At 50.3% G+C, this 12,641-nt stretch overlaps 5 protein-coding genes across 5 annotated transcripts; 2 read left to right on the top strand and 3 right to left on the bottom strand.

The window, feature by feature from the left end:
* Positions 1-75: 75 nt before the first annotated feature.
* HO133_002231 (uncharacterized protein) lies at positions 76-766 on the top strand (the record flags this gene model as incomplete). The annotated part of the gene is made up of 2 exons (XM_037293158.1): positions 76-284; positions 355-766. 2 exons carry the CDS (start codon positions 76-78, stop codon positions 764-766), a joined length of 621 nt encoding a protein of 206 aa, XP_037150811.1.
* A 625-nt stretch (positions 767-1,391) lies between these two features.
* HO133_002230 (uncharacterized protein) lies at positions 1,392-2,305 on the top strand (the record flags this gene model as incomplete). The annotated part of the gene is made up of 2 exons (XM_037293157.1): positions 1,392-1,547; positions 1,601-2,305. The coding sequence occupies 2 exons, from the start codon at positions 1,392-1,394 to the stop codon at positions 2,303-2,305; spliced, it is 861 nt and encodes a 286-aa protein (XP_037150810.1).
* A 1,468-nt stretch (positions 2,306-3,773) lies between these two features.
* On the bottom strand, positions 3,774-4,688 carry HO133_002229 (uncharacterized protein; the record flags this gene model as incomplete). The annotated part of the gene is made up of 2 exons (XM_037293156.1): positions 3,774-4,615; positions 4,661-4,688. The coding sequence occupies 2 exons, from the start codon at positions 4,686-4,688 to the stop codon at positions 3,774-3,776; spliced, it is 870 nt and encodes a 289-aa protein (XP_037150809.1).
* An 833-nt stretch (positions 4,689-5,521) lies between these two features.
* HO133_002228 (uncharacterized protein) lies at positions 5,522-10,734 on the bottom strand (the record flags this gene model as incomplete). Its single annotated transcript, XM_037293155.1, has 9 exons — positions 5,522-6,643; positions 6,696-6,874; positions 6,930-7,148; positions 7,201-7,298; positions 7,348-7,502; positions 7,554-8,129; positions 8,176-10,121; positions 10,173-10,214; positions 10,263-10,734. The coding sequence occupies 9 exons, from the start codon at positions 10,732-10,734 to the stop codon at positions 5,522-5,524; spliced, it is 4,809 nt and encodes a 1,602-aa protein (XP_037150808.1).
* Positions 10,735-11,245: 511 nt separating this feature from the next.
* HO133_002227 (uncharacterized protein) lies at positions 11,246-12,549 on the bottom strand (the record flags this gene model as incomplete). The annotated part of the gene is made up of 2 exons (XM_037293154.1): positions 11,246-11,524; positions 11,593-12,549. The coding sequence occupies 2 exons, from the start codon at positions 12,547-12,549 to the stop codon at positions 11,246-11,248; spliced, it is 1,236 nt and encodes a 411-aa protein (XP_037150807.1).
* Positions 12,550-12,641: the final 92 nt, after the last annotated feature.

The following is a 12,641-nucleotide window of genomic DNA, read 5'->3' as shown; positions in this document are numbered from 1 at the left end:
AGAGTATCCAGCACTCTGTCTCTCATAGTAGCCCCGTTTCTGATATTGTCCGCTTTTCTGCTCCTGGCTGCGAACATGGTTAAACAGCCGGTAAAACAACTCGAACCGTCCAACGCCAGCGTTATGGTTGAGCAAGGTATTGCTCCAGATACCTTCAGCGACGGACTGCCCCTTCCCAAGATGATGGTATTCGATTTGGATTACACACTTTGGCCGTTTTGGGTAGATACACATGTATCGCCGCCTTTGAAAGCCAAGGAGGGAGGGGCCAAATCCGTAGATCGGTATGCGAGCGAGACCAAGCCCCATAATACTAGGCCTCTTTGCAGAAAGTTTGGCTGACATGATCCGAAGATGGGGCGAGTCGTTCACCTTCTATCGCGACGTTCCCGGTGTCCTTCACGCCGCCAAAGCGCTCCCTACGCCGCTGCTGCTTGGTACAGCTTCTCGTACCCACGCTCCAGACCTCGCAAATACCCTTCTCAAGCAGCTTCACGTACAACCTAGTAACAAGCGCGCCATTGAGTACTTCGACCACATGCAGATCTTTCCTGGGGACAAGAAGCAGCATTTCTCCAAGATACATAAAGCGAGTGGGGTGCCGTATGACCAAATGCTCTTCTTCGATGATGAGGTACGGAATCGGAATGTGGAGAGCCTGGGAGTGGTGATGTGCTTGGTCAGGGATGGAGTTACGAGGGCAGAGGTGGATAGAGGGGTCAGGGAATGGAGGAGAAGGTATGGGAAGGAGGTGAAGGAGTCATGAAGGACACAATAAGTTCTCAAGCTGCTTCAAGTGTCGCGCAGAAGGGCGGGTCAGTCAGCCCGAGGGCAGAGCTGACGGTCTCGGGAGATCTTTGACCACAGGTTCAGCATGACTGCGCAGAGACGAATGCCTGACAGATGGGCCCCTGGGCGTGTTTTACAATGCTTCGGTTGCAAGCGAGGCGTTTTGGGAGGCATCATTTGGAGCAAGACATATACTATAGACGAAGAGACCATGTCTCCATTGTCTGTATGATGGGCTAATTCTCCAATTTGCTACCCCGTACTCTACCTGTGACATACTCTCGGAGCCCCTCGAGCATATTGACTTGTCTTCAGCACTGCCATCTTTGAGGATTTGAGGCATTGCGCGACCCTCCTCACATGGAAGTCGATTCAAGCAGAGAATGTTTGAGTCAATATGGATGGCGGAGCAGGCCGGGAGATATTCAGAAAAGTGAAAACTGCTCGGCGCTTCGAGAATTTGTCGTCGGCCTGCTGCGCCACCGAGCCGCCCTCAGAGCCCCATGAGAATAAAGACTTGCGCTTCCTCCACACTCAACAACATAGAATCCAGCATACCAAACCCTTTACGAATCATGAATTCTCCCCGCGCTTCTCCAACTATGCCTGCTCAAGACAAATCTCCGCCTGCCTCTCCATCAGAAAGCCCGACATCCACATCCATATCAAATGGCACCCAAACGCCACTCTCCCTTGACCTTTCCGCTCTTCCTCCATTGATTACACCCTCGCCGCCGTCAAATACACTCCTTATAACGGTATGCTTTGCCCTCCGAATTAGCCCTTGCAAGCCCAGCTAACCCTGTCCCAGAATCTCAACTCCCTCGCAACATTCCTCCCCCAAAACCTGCAGCACATTCACACCCTCCTGAGCACGCCCACGCCCCTCAACTCCTTCTCCCCCCTCCGCTCCTTCCGCCGGATCATAGTGTCCTACCCTACCGTTGAAGCCGCGATTGAGATTCGGCAACTGCTCGATGGATCGCCACTGAGTGAGAATGACAGGGTACGCATATACTTTGGAGAACCGACACCTATACTGGGCGATGGAGGGGAGGATCAGCACCTCAAAGCGCCGAGTTTAGGGAAATTACTGTTCATCAGTCCGCCGCCGAGTCCGCCTGCCGGATGGGAAATCAGAGAAGAGGAACCGCCGAACAAGGATGTTCATGCTGAGGATCTACAACGAGCGCTGGCGGGGCTGGGTAATCATGGGAAGGAGAGGAGGGCGAGTGCGGATGATGCGGGGAGTCCAATGAGCGAGGATGAAAAGGAGGAGTTACAGGGAAATCGGAAAAGGAGTGGGACGGGGAGCATGATGGTTTACCATCCGAAGCACCATGGGGATAACGAGAGTTTACCTGCGGTGATGGTGATAGACACTACTGCCGGTGCAGAGGAGGAAGGTCAGGAAAGCCCTGGGAGCTCGAGTCCTGTGGATGGACGGGGCCAGGGAGGCGGACGGATACTAACGCATACAGCGAGGCCGCCTGTGGAATTGATGGAAGACACGTGAAGTCTTGAGGCAAGGCAGGTCGACATTTGATGGGATCAGCAGCGTGGCGTCCAGGATGGTCGGCGAAGCACGCAAAGTGCCGAATATCAATCTCTTTTTTTCTTGATTTCAAGAGCTTCCACTACAGACCGAGTCGCCTTGTGTCGGTCAAACCCGTCGATTTGATTCATGCCAGTATCCTCTCGGACAAACGCTTCTTGCCTATGCTTCTGCCCTGTCCTTTTCTCGTCTTACGGGGAGGCTTCTGCTTACGTCTCAAAGATTCGTCATCAGATTTTGATGCTGGACCATCGAGAATGGTCGAAGCTGTCTCTTGTGGCACGGAAGTTTACCGAGTTTCTTCCCTTTATACGGATATTCTGTCTAATATTAGATCCGAAGATTTGAGAAATACTCCCTATGATAACGCTGATGAGCAGCTTCAGAGGATCTCGCCCATCCATCAACCAAGGGTCCTCTACGGATTCACACCTCACCGAGTGAAGAACCTGGGAAACATCGCCTAGTACCTAATGCTATGGCTGGGGGCTCTTTCTCTTCATTGTGGTTTTTCTACAGACCGATGATGTTCGTAGCATCAAGGCTGCCATTCAGGAAGGGATAGGTGTCTGTGGATTGGTCTGAGCAGCTGCTTCTCTGCCAATACTGGCTGAGATGGACCGGGACAAAGAGAAGGAAAGGCCATTGGGTGAAAAGAGAGGGCAAAAGAGGTGTTGGGGAAAGATGGCTTCGAGAAGGACCGACGCGAGGCTTTCTTTCAAGGGATTCGAAGTGACTTTACCAAGTGCTGAGTAAGGAAGGAGAGACCTGGACAACAGCTGGGGACGATGCGTCAGATATGCGCTAATATATGCAAGCACAGCCTTGCCTTTAGCAGGGATGGGATGCTACTGATTAGCTGTTGAAGGCTCCATGATGCGGGTAGGGAAGGCGAAGGCACAGCTGGCGAGGCTGGGGAATGATTGGCTTCAGAGCAGGCAGCAGTCTCGATTGAATTATACTGTAGTGTTATTATGATGAAGCTGAGAGATGATTTGTTATGGACACGGCGCTTTGACGCAGAATGAAGTTCCCGGCGGCTGTGCAAAGGGGGCAACGAAAGAGATACCCTGAGAACATTCTCAGCCTCCGGCATCGATTAAAAGGCTTGAAGAGCCCTCGGTAAGAAATTCGTATCAGAAATGGCGATCCATCCTCCATCTTTTCGTAAAGAGGCAAACCTCTCGCCACCCCAGCTCCTGGCCCGAATTAGCCGAGAGTGGCGATAGAATATAAAGCTGAATGCCGGTCCCTGTGTCCAGCCCAGCTTCACCTCTGGCGTGTGTAATCATGTATCGTGACCTTTTTCCTGGTCCTCGCTTTTCTTTGCACGCCTTCAAGCATGGTGCAAGGTGCGTCCGCTAACTTCGACCGACCAACATCATCTCTTACTGTTTTTCCTTCGGAAAGAAAGCAACTGTCCTCTCCATTATCTTCCTTCGCGCCGTTGATTCGGATGTATGACAGCCACCGCTCCCGTTCCAGGTGGTGAGTCTGGCGGAGTCGGGATATTCTGCGTACTGCGTGATGCTGCAGCGGCATTCGGCTTCAACTCCCGATAGTCCGCCAACGACAGCACCCCATTTTGCCAGAGGTATTCAACGAGGGCAAAGTCATGTCGAGCAGCCGCCAGACGATGGCCCAAAAGTGCATGATGAAATTTGACGTGGTCCATGCGATCTCGCCAACTGTCAACACCACTGGACGCTTGGAACGTTTGAAAGCAGAAGCAACACGAATTGTTCTTCGGCGGATCGACCCTGCTCGACCGTCTTCTATCGATAATGCGAAAATGTTCCAAGCTGTGCTGGATCCATTCTCGCTCGTTTGAGACGGCAAATTGTCTGAAGCACTTAAGGAAGGTGAATGGACATTCGAGGACAGGACCTTGGTCTGGTCTGCGAAGGGGAGGGAGGGTGGTAGGCTCTAATGCGCCATCAGGATCTGGGATCATGATTCTCAAAGCGCGATTCATTTGTCTCTCTCCCATTCCATCAGAAACAGACTGGGAAGGCCTTGAACTATTAGCGTGGGTGAGACCAGGGAGCGAATCATCTTGGGTGAAGTCGCTGCGTGCAGGGAGTCTTGAAGTTCCAACGTCACTTGGTGGAGGACCAGGATAGCTGGAGGCTTGGAGCTCTTGGGAACGCGGCAAGGTGGAGCGCTGCGCTATGGTTTGAGGCATCCTTGAACCTTCATGGTCCTGGAGATAGGATTGAATGGCAGGGTTCGAAGGATTCCGCCCTGTTCCTCGGCGGGATACGTAAGACACTGGCAATGTGAGCGGAGTCTCCCAGATTTGTGTCGTATACCTACTACTTTGCTCCTTGGAATTCGAAGTCATCGGAAGTGGGCTTTGTCACAATCGTCTGCTCTTGAGTTTGGGGTTATAGGCACTGTCGGTTCTCATTATTGTCTGCAAGTTGTTTGACCAGGGAATAATGGTTTGGTTTGTAGGTGGTGAGGATGTTGGTGCTTCTTAGATTGATGGAATTGATGTGAATTGAATTGGCAGGGGAGAGATTGATATTATTGTTGTTATCATCATCATTATTATTATTATTACTATTATTATTATTATTATTATTATTAGTCCCCAATCCAAGGAGCCGGGCAGATAGATGTAAATGGATAGAACGGAGGAGATGCAATGATGGTACGGAATACAGATGCACTTCCGAACACTACCAAGTATCCTTCTCTTTTACGCATCAAGAGTCCGAGAATCAAAGACAAAGTACCTTGTGTAAAGTACTTAGTAGATGGTCATCCGCTCTGCATGGAGAGCATTACTTTACTTTAATTTATGTTGCATAAGTTATGCCCAATCAAACATATTTTAAGCGCCAGCAGGTTCTCGGCTGCCACGGCATGGGTGCTTAAAGTACCTTAAAGTACTGTATCTAAAGTACTTTTAATTAAGGTACGAGGGGCCTAGGCATACTTGATCCAGGCAGCAGGCTTCATCTTCCCTCGCTTCCCTCATCACCCTCAGCTTTTCCCTTTTCATTTGAGCCTTTGATCTCGGCCTCAGTGGCCCGGAGATGGCCACATCCAATAATACATTTACAGAGCAATTACTCTATTCAGCTGCTGCAGCGATACTTAGACCATGTCACGCCGACAAAGCAACCCAAGAGCGAAAGAAGCAAATCTGCAAATGTTCAAATCGAAGGCTCAAACAAAGTCGACAAGGTCCTGCCACTCTGCAATGAACCCTGGATCAAACCCATACACCCACGCCGGCTGTCCCGATTTGATCATTGGGGCTGGTGCTTTGAACTCCTTCTTTGCGCTCGACGAAGATCTTGGAGCCTGATCGCGCTCATCGCTGTCTCTCGGCCTCTTCGGTACCGGCGCAGAGTGGGATAGATCTTCCGCTTGAACACTGACCGCTGCTTTGCGCTTTTGCCGTAGTTCCCCAACTTTTTCAGCGCTGTCTGTTGCGGAGAACAGCTTGGACGTGCCTGAGCTCTCCGTTTTGAATGCAGGACGGTGGTCGAGCTTAGGAGTAGGTTCGTCTGGAGGTGGCGACCAATGCGGGAAAGCTTCTGCTTGGGAACTCGTCCGAAGGGTCGCTGCTTGGACTTGCGACTTTTCCTCCTGCATGGTTACCGAGTCGCTCAGTCCCACCATGCCCGCTTCAAGGTCGGATTCATCGTCATTGGACTGCGACGGATCGAAACCTTCCAGCAAATCATTGTCAGGGTAATTGCCGGTAGCCGCATCATTCTGGCGGATGAGAGTAGAAGGGAACGTGAGACCATCAGGCCAGCTACTATTATAATCTGTTGATGTATGCTCGGGGAGAGGGTCGGGGTCTCCCGCTGGCTCTCTTAAAAGGGCAGATGGAGAAGGGAGGTCCCCCATACAATCGGCGTCGTAGTCAGTTGACGGTTTGTCGCTCGATATTTCAGCGCCAGCATCTTTGGTGAGGAACGAAATATGTGGCGTTCCCCCTTTCGTATAATCAAAGGATGGCTGCTTCTTTATCACCACCGACGCGGTCCTTCCTTTAGTCACATTTTCGTGCAGACGATTCAGGCTCCCGAAACCTTTGAACGGCATTTTCTCACAGCCCCCCAATGTCTGGCGGCTTGCAAGGTCGACTGTCTCAGTCTCCGCCTTCTGTTCTGTTGCGGGTACACTAGGAGCTGCAGAACTCTTCGCGGTGGCCACACGTCCATTCTTACCTTTATGACCTGAGAGGTGGGACGGATCGACTAAGGTTGCCGCAGATACGAAAGAACTTTTGGGGGCCTTAGGTGCTTTGTCGACTCCTTCTCGACAGCACATATGCTTGCAACTAGGAAAGCCATCAACTTGGTAATCAGCGTCAGCATGAGATTACCCACGCTGTCTTGTCTTTGCACTTGTGATTACAAGCCCACTTCCCATTTCCAAGCCTCTCCGGTTTCCAAACAATTTGCTCGGTCTCAGGAGCCTTGCTTTCTCGTACCCTTGGCTCGAGCTTCCTCTCCTTCGATCTAGGATCGAACTCATCGATGTGACTAAAGTCCGTCTCTTTGACTGGATGCATCATCAGTATTTGGACACTAATAAAGGTAGAAGAAGCTAATCTTACCGGCATTCATGACTTCCTGATCCTTGAAATCATCATCACCGAATTCATCATCTTCCAAAGTCTCTGGACTTGTGTGGAACGTGCTTGGAGAGATATTGCCACCGGGCCTAGTGTCCTTTTTCGGGTATGTGAGTCCCTGGGCTTGTTTCTGTGGAGATGGCGGAGGGAATAGATACGCTGGCAACTCATGCTTGAGTTCTGCCGATCGCGTGGTGCCAGCTGTGGTCTGATAAGCACAAAATTAGACGTGGGATCCGTCAGTGACACCTACCAATCCCGTCGCACATGACATAGCACGTAATACACTGTGTGTGATTGAGCAATTCGGCAGACATGAGTATGTCTTGGGCATTGTTGAGTTTTTTCGCACTCCCGAGCGTTAGCATAAAACATGGGACAAGCTCGGTAAGAGCTTCACCTGATGCGTCGGAAATCCACCAGCAAGCCGTCAGATCTTTCGGTTAGCAAGCAGATGTATATAGGCCTGCGATGAAAGAACATGGGAACTGTGTCGTTCATGAAACCGCACTCCGCCTGGATCTTGATAGTGACTGGCCGTCCTCGCGTGGAATCCTGAATCATGTTCAGTAGCTGCCCTCCTTTGGGAGAGGATGTGCGCTTCACCTTGCCCATCATTTTCACGGACACTCGAAGCTTCGGGAAGTCCCTTAGGTTCGCTAGTAATTTGTTACCAAAAGGTGGGTTCTTGCTCATGAGCATCTCGATCCGGTGTGGCTCAGCAGCTTCTAAAGCCTCAATGCTATTGATTCCCCCAATCGCGAGTTTTCGGATAGCCACTAGACCAATTTGCGCTATCTGTTTCATCTGATAGGGCGAGTTATCCCAGACTCTAGCACCAAAGCTCCTAGCGAGTTCCAAAGCATGCCGTACAGTGACGGCATCCTGGAGGTGTATATGGCAGTCGATCACACAACATATCAATCGATGACTGGCGGAGAACAGACTCGCCTTGTCTTGAACGAATTGTCTCTTATGCTTGACATATTGCTCGTCCGTAGGAAAGTCGACTCCGCCAAGTTCAGATTGAATTATGAGACTCCTCTTGTGCGCGTTCATAGCAAGGTCGACTTTGATAGGGAATTTGATGCCGTGCGCGCGGTTGATCTCTTTGAACAGCTTCTTCTCATTCACTCGAAGACGTATATTACGGAACTCCTCTGCTTGAACGATGGCATAGAGCTCGAGTCATTAGCACCGCTTAGTCAGGACTGGGGATCGAACTCACAATGTCCGACATTTTGGATCGAGGCTGTAGACGCATGAACACCTGCATGGTCTCGAACTTGACGTAATATCGGGCCATCGCGTCCCCAAACTCCGTAGCTTTGAGTCTTTCACCAGAATTGACCAACTGGGTGTCCTTCAGAAGCCCAAGATCTCTCCTGCATATACGCTCGATTCTGTTGTCAAGACTTTGTGCCACTGCGTCACCGTCGAGCTTATAGTGTTCGGGTTTTAGCCCAAGACGAACATATAGGAAAGTCCCCGCAAGCCATCTCTTCGCAGTGTAGAGATCGTAGACAGTACCAAGTCCTATTTCTGCATTTAGATGATCAATTAAATTAAGGTGTAGACAGCTTTCCAACAACTCTTCACCTGACACGAGTTTTTCGTACTTGTTAACCTTCTCTTGTTTTGTGATAATCACTGCGACAGCAGTCGAGTCGAACTGGGGACGCCCAGCACGTCCAAGCATTTGCATGATTTCCAGATCCGCATACTCCTTCATACCGTCATCCTGGTAGCTCACAGTATTCTTAATGATGACCATGTGGCAAGGCAGGTTGACTCCTACTGCCAACGTGGATGTACAGCAGATGACATTTATCTGTCCCTCGAGAAATCCTTTCTCGACTGTGTGCCTGTCGGGACCTTCAAGGCCAGCATGATGGAACGCAACACCAGAAGTCAGGGTGTTTTTCAGCTCGGGGTCCTGCACGATGAGTCTTTGCGTGGGGCCCTCCCAATGGCGGTCTCGCGATCCCTTGCTGGCCCACACATTGGCGAGCAGCCTCGCAGTATTCATAGCAGATTTCCTGGTGATGCAGAAGACCATAATCGGTTTCTTATGGGAATATTTCGCGATGATATCTGGTATTTTCGGATCGCACGCGCTCTCGAAGCCGAAGTCGTTGCCTCTATATGATATTCCCACAACGTGTTTCTGTAGTCTGACAGGCCTGAACTCCTCTCCAAACTTCTCGCGTATCGCAGGTAGATGCTGAGATGTATGATTTTTACCAAGCCATGTTGCAATGTCTTCAGAATTAGGAACTGTAGCGCTCAAAGCTACGAATCGAACGATGGAACCCACAGACTTCATCCGAGAAACCACAGCCTCCAATGTAGCACCTCTGGAGTCTTTGAGTATGTGAACCTCGTCGATGAGGAAAAGCTTGACCATTCGCATTAGCCTTGCATGGTCTTTCCATTTTCTTGTCATGCTATCCCATTTCTCTGGAGTCGTGATGACAATGCTCGCGCTCTGCACGTTTCGCAGCTGTCCCTGATCGGTATCACCAGTCAACTCAGCACACTTCATATCCAACGCAACGAATTTTGCCTGCCAATCCCTTTGCCTCTCGGAACAGAGTGACTTCGTAGGCGCCATGTACACAATCTTGTATTGATCGGTCTTGAAGCCGTGGATTAGGCGGCAGATAGCCATCTCCAATATAGCCGTCTTCCCGCCACCTGTTGGTGCAGAGACGACGAGGTTATCATCGGACTTGTAAGCAGTAGGAAAGCACTTGGATTGAATGGCATTGAAGAGGGGATAACGGAACACAGAACGAAGACGATCCGGCATTTCATTCAAAGAGACAAGTGGGATGCCTTGAACGATTGGCTGGGAATGATCAGGTTCGACCTGAGAATTGAGCCGTCGTTGATAGGACGGAGGTGAAGGTACCGTAGAAAGATTGTTGTCATGGCAAATGTCAGAATTGTGAGGACGATATTCATGGACAATCCCCTCTTCGGGATCCCTCACAGATGATACAACAACTGGTCGAGGATCCCGGGAAGAAGCAAGAGTATTACGAGGATTGTCACACTGAGCTTCGTGGTGGATTCGCCGCTGAGTGGCTACGAAAGATGGACTTGATGGAAGCGCGTCCGAGGGAGGTGAGCTCTCACGAATCCGAGCAGGTGGAGTATGTGCATATCGAGCTGTGGTCATTGTAAGACTTGGAATGCCAAGGGACAGAGCATTGGGCTAACCTAGTCGTAACTGAACCTCGGGTGGAGAGAGCCCAGGCAGAGCTAGTGACTGTCAGCAACGAATCATAAGCAAGCCTGGGCGAGACCGACCACGTCGCCGTTCTTGAGCCTTTGGTTGCTGCAATGCATTCACAGGCGGATGCGGTGCTGTGTGGCCAGGTAACGAGAGACGTCCAGCTGGTAGCATTCTCATGCTACTGTTCGCCTGCCAGTACGAATGAGGTTGAGGCTCGGCTAGAAGGGCTCGATCTAGGCAGTAATCAGCGGTTCTTCTTTCGGTTCCCAGGGTTGAGCAGCTACCATATGCATCAAGGCCAGTGTCGGTGTTACTGCTGTGAAAGTAGGCATCTGAAGGTCTCGAAGCCTGGGCTCCATGGAGCAGCTGCTGTTCATAGACGGGGGCTAAAGCATTCCTTGGCACTAAAGAACGTTCTGCTTGAGTTTTGTAGGACTTTGAGATAGGTCTCGAATATGGGGGAGGTGGCTGTTTAGTTTCAGAATTTCCATAGTTGCCACTGATGTCTTGCAGGAGAGCTTGAATATCTGTTTGGTAGCCCTCCATGCTGTGCTTAATTAGCAATCAAGATGAGTGGGACTTTCAAATGACAAGAGATAAATTACGGTACTCATTGTTTGCACCATCTTAACTGGTGGAGGGGAAGCGATTGCCAAGAGATGGGGGAGACGCACTTATTGTACAGTAATGACTAGCGTAAATTTACCTAGTCAAAGCGATAGAAGTACCACATTGAAACTGTTCTTTGAGAAAGAGTCTCATCGTTCTTATGAGATATGACTTGATTTCCAAGAGCAGTACCTCATTGTCTTGCGAAGTTTTTGAACGCCACGGACCAGTTTTGCATACCGACCCCCCGCCCGCCGGTTCTAATGACCACAGCGAGTAATTGTGGAACAAGCGACGATGGAGACTATCATTTGGTCCCCAGGAGTCAGGACACATATACACATAGAGCTATGCAGCCTCGTAATGCGACCTCAGAAAGCCATCCACCTCATGATGCGTACTTCCAGAAACGCCCGGTGATGAGAACGTACAATTCAAAGCGATTAGCCTATTCATCTCGATCTTTGGCGCCGAAATACGCTCTTGCAGATCCAACTCTCGAATGGTGACCCAAAGGCGAACCGGGCCGTGACGACGACAACCCCTCGCTGCTTTTCAATGGAGTTGTGGGCAACCTGAGCGGTGGTTCATTCTCTCTTGACTTTTGCTCATCGATGGTTGTTTTCTCGTAGCTGTGTATTTGTATCGGAGGTGGAGGTGGCGCTCGCTCGTAGACGCTATTATATAAGTAGGTTGCAAATACGACTATGGAGGTGCCAATGAGGAACTATGCATCGGAGGTTAGCTGATGGTCATACCACCACCCACTGATGCTTGGTGACGGTGAAAGCTTACATTTGCAGTGACAGCGAATTCAAAGAACCAAACGCTGGCACACAAGCTGATCAAGATGCTGATGCTCATTGCAAAGCTCTTGGCGATGTTATCCGCGTATTTGACACAAAGCGAGACCAAGATGCCTCCCAATGACTGAAAGGCGATGGTGATCCATACGAACCAATTATAGCCAACGAAAAAGCCATGATGGGCGATCTCCTCTCCGTCCACGAACATCACTCCAATGAATAGAGCTGGGAATAGCGAGTAAAATGCCAACTGCACGTTCCGAATCCACAGAGAAGCTGGCGTGTTTGAATCTTTCAGGATCTTCTCAAAGTAAACAGAAGCCCCAGCAGAAACAATACAGCCTGAAATTGCAGCCGCAAGTCCAAGTATCGCGTTCATTTGCGGATTGATCAGTCCTTCATCTTCCTGTATGCCCTCATAAGTTGCGGATCGTTTGTGCAAAGGAGCTGCCGCCGAGCCTCCAATGTGCCTCCAACTGTGCAAAGACCTAGAGAAATAAAATCTGGATCGCGGAGCCTCGAACGGCGCCAATGCAGGGTCACTTGCGGGTATCTGCACGATGGCGACGCCCACCATCAGGAGTGCGAGAGCCAACCATTGCCGTGGGAACAGAGTTCGCTTCAGCAATAAGACGCTGAATATCGCGGTTGGGAGAATCTTGAATTGGTACGTGACCTGGAAGGTTGCAGAGTCCAGATTTGAAATCGCTATGTACTGCAAGGAATTCTGTAGAACATAAAGGCTAGCAGGAACTGCCAGCTTCCAACTGTCTCCTGTGAAAACTGCGCTTGTTACGCCGCTGAACAGGCTGGTGGCAGGCAGGGAAGGCGAAATGGTTCGTGATATATCGTAGAGGGCAAAGGTGAGGCATACAGTTAGCTTGATAACTTCATTCATGAACACTGCCGTGGATGTAAGATATCTTTGGCCGGCTATTAGTGGCATGATGCGTGAGTAATGTAGAAGCTAAATAGGCAGTCAGAGCAGAAATTGCCGGAAATCAGTTGTGAGCGACATACTAAGATAAGTGCGGAATT

Source organism: Letharia lupina (assembly GCF_014066315.1).
Source record: "Letharia lupina isolate WasteWater1 chromosome Unknown contig_14, whole genome shotgun sequence".
Taxonomy (NCBI): Eukaryota; Fungi; Ascomycota; class Lecanoromycetes; order Lecanorales; family Parmeliaceae; genus Letharia; species Letharia lupina.
This window is presented reverse-complemented; position numbering and strand designations above follow the sequence as displayed.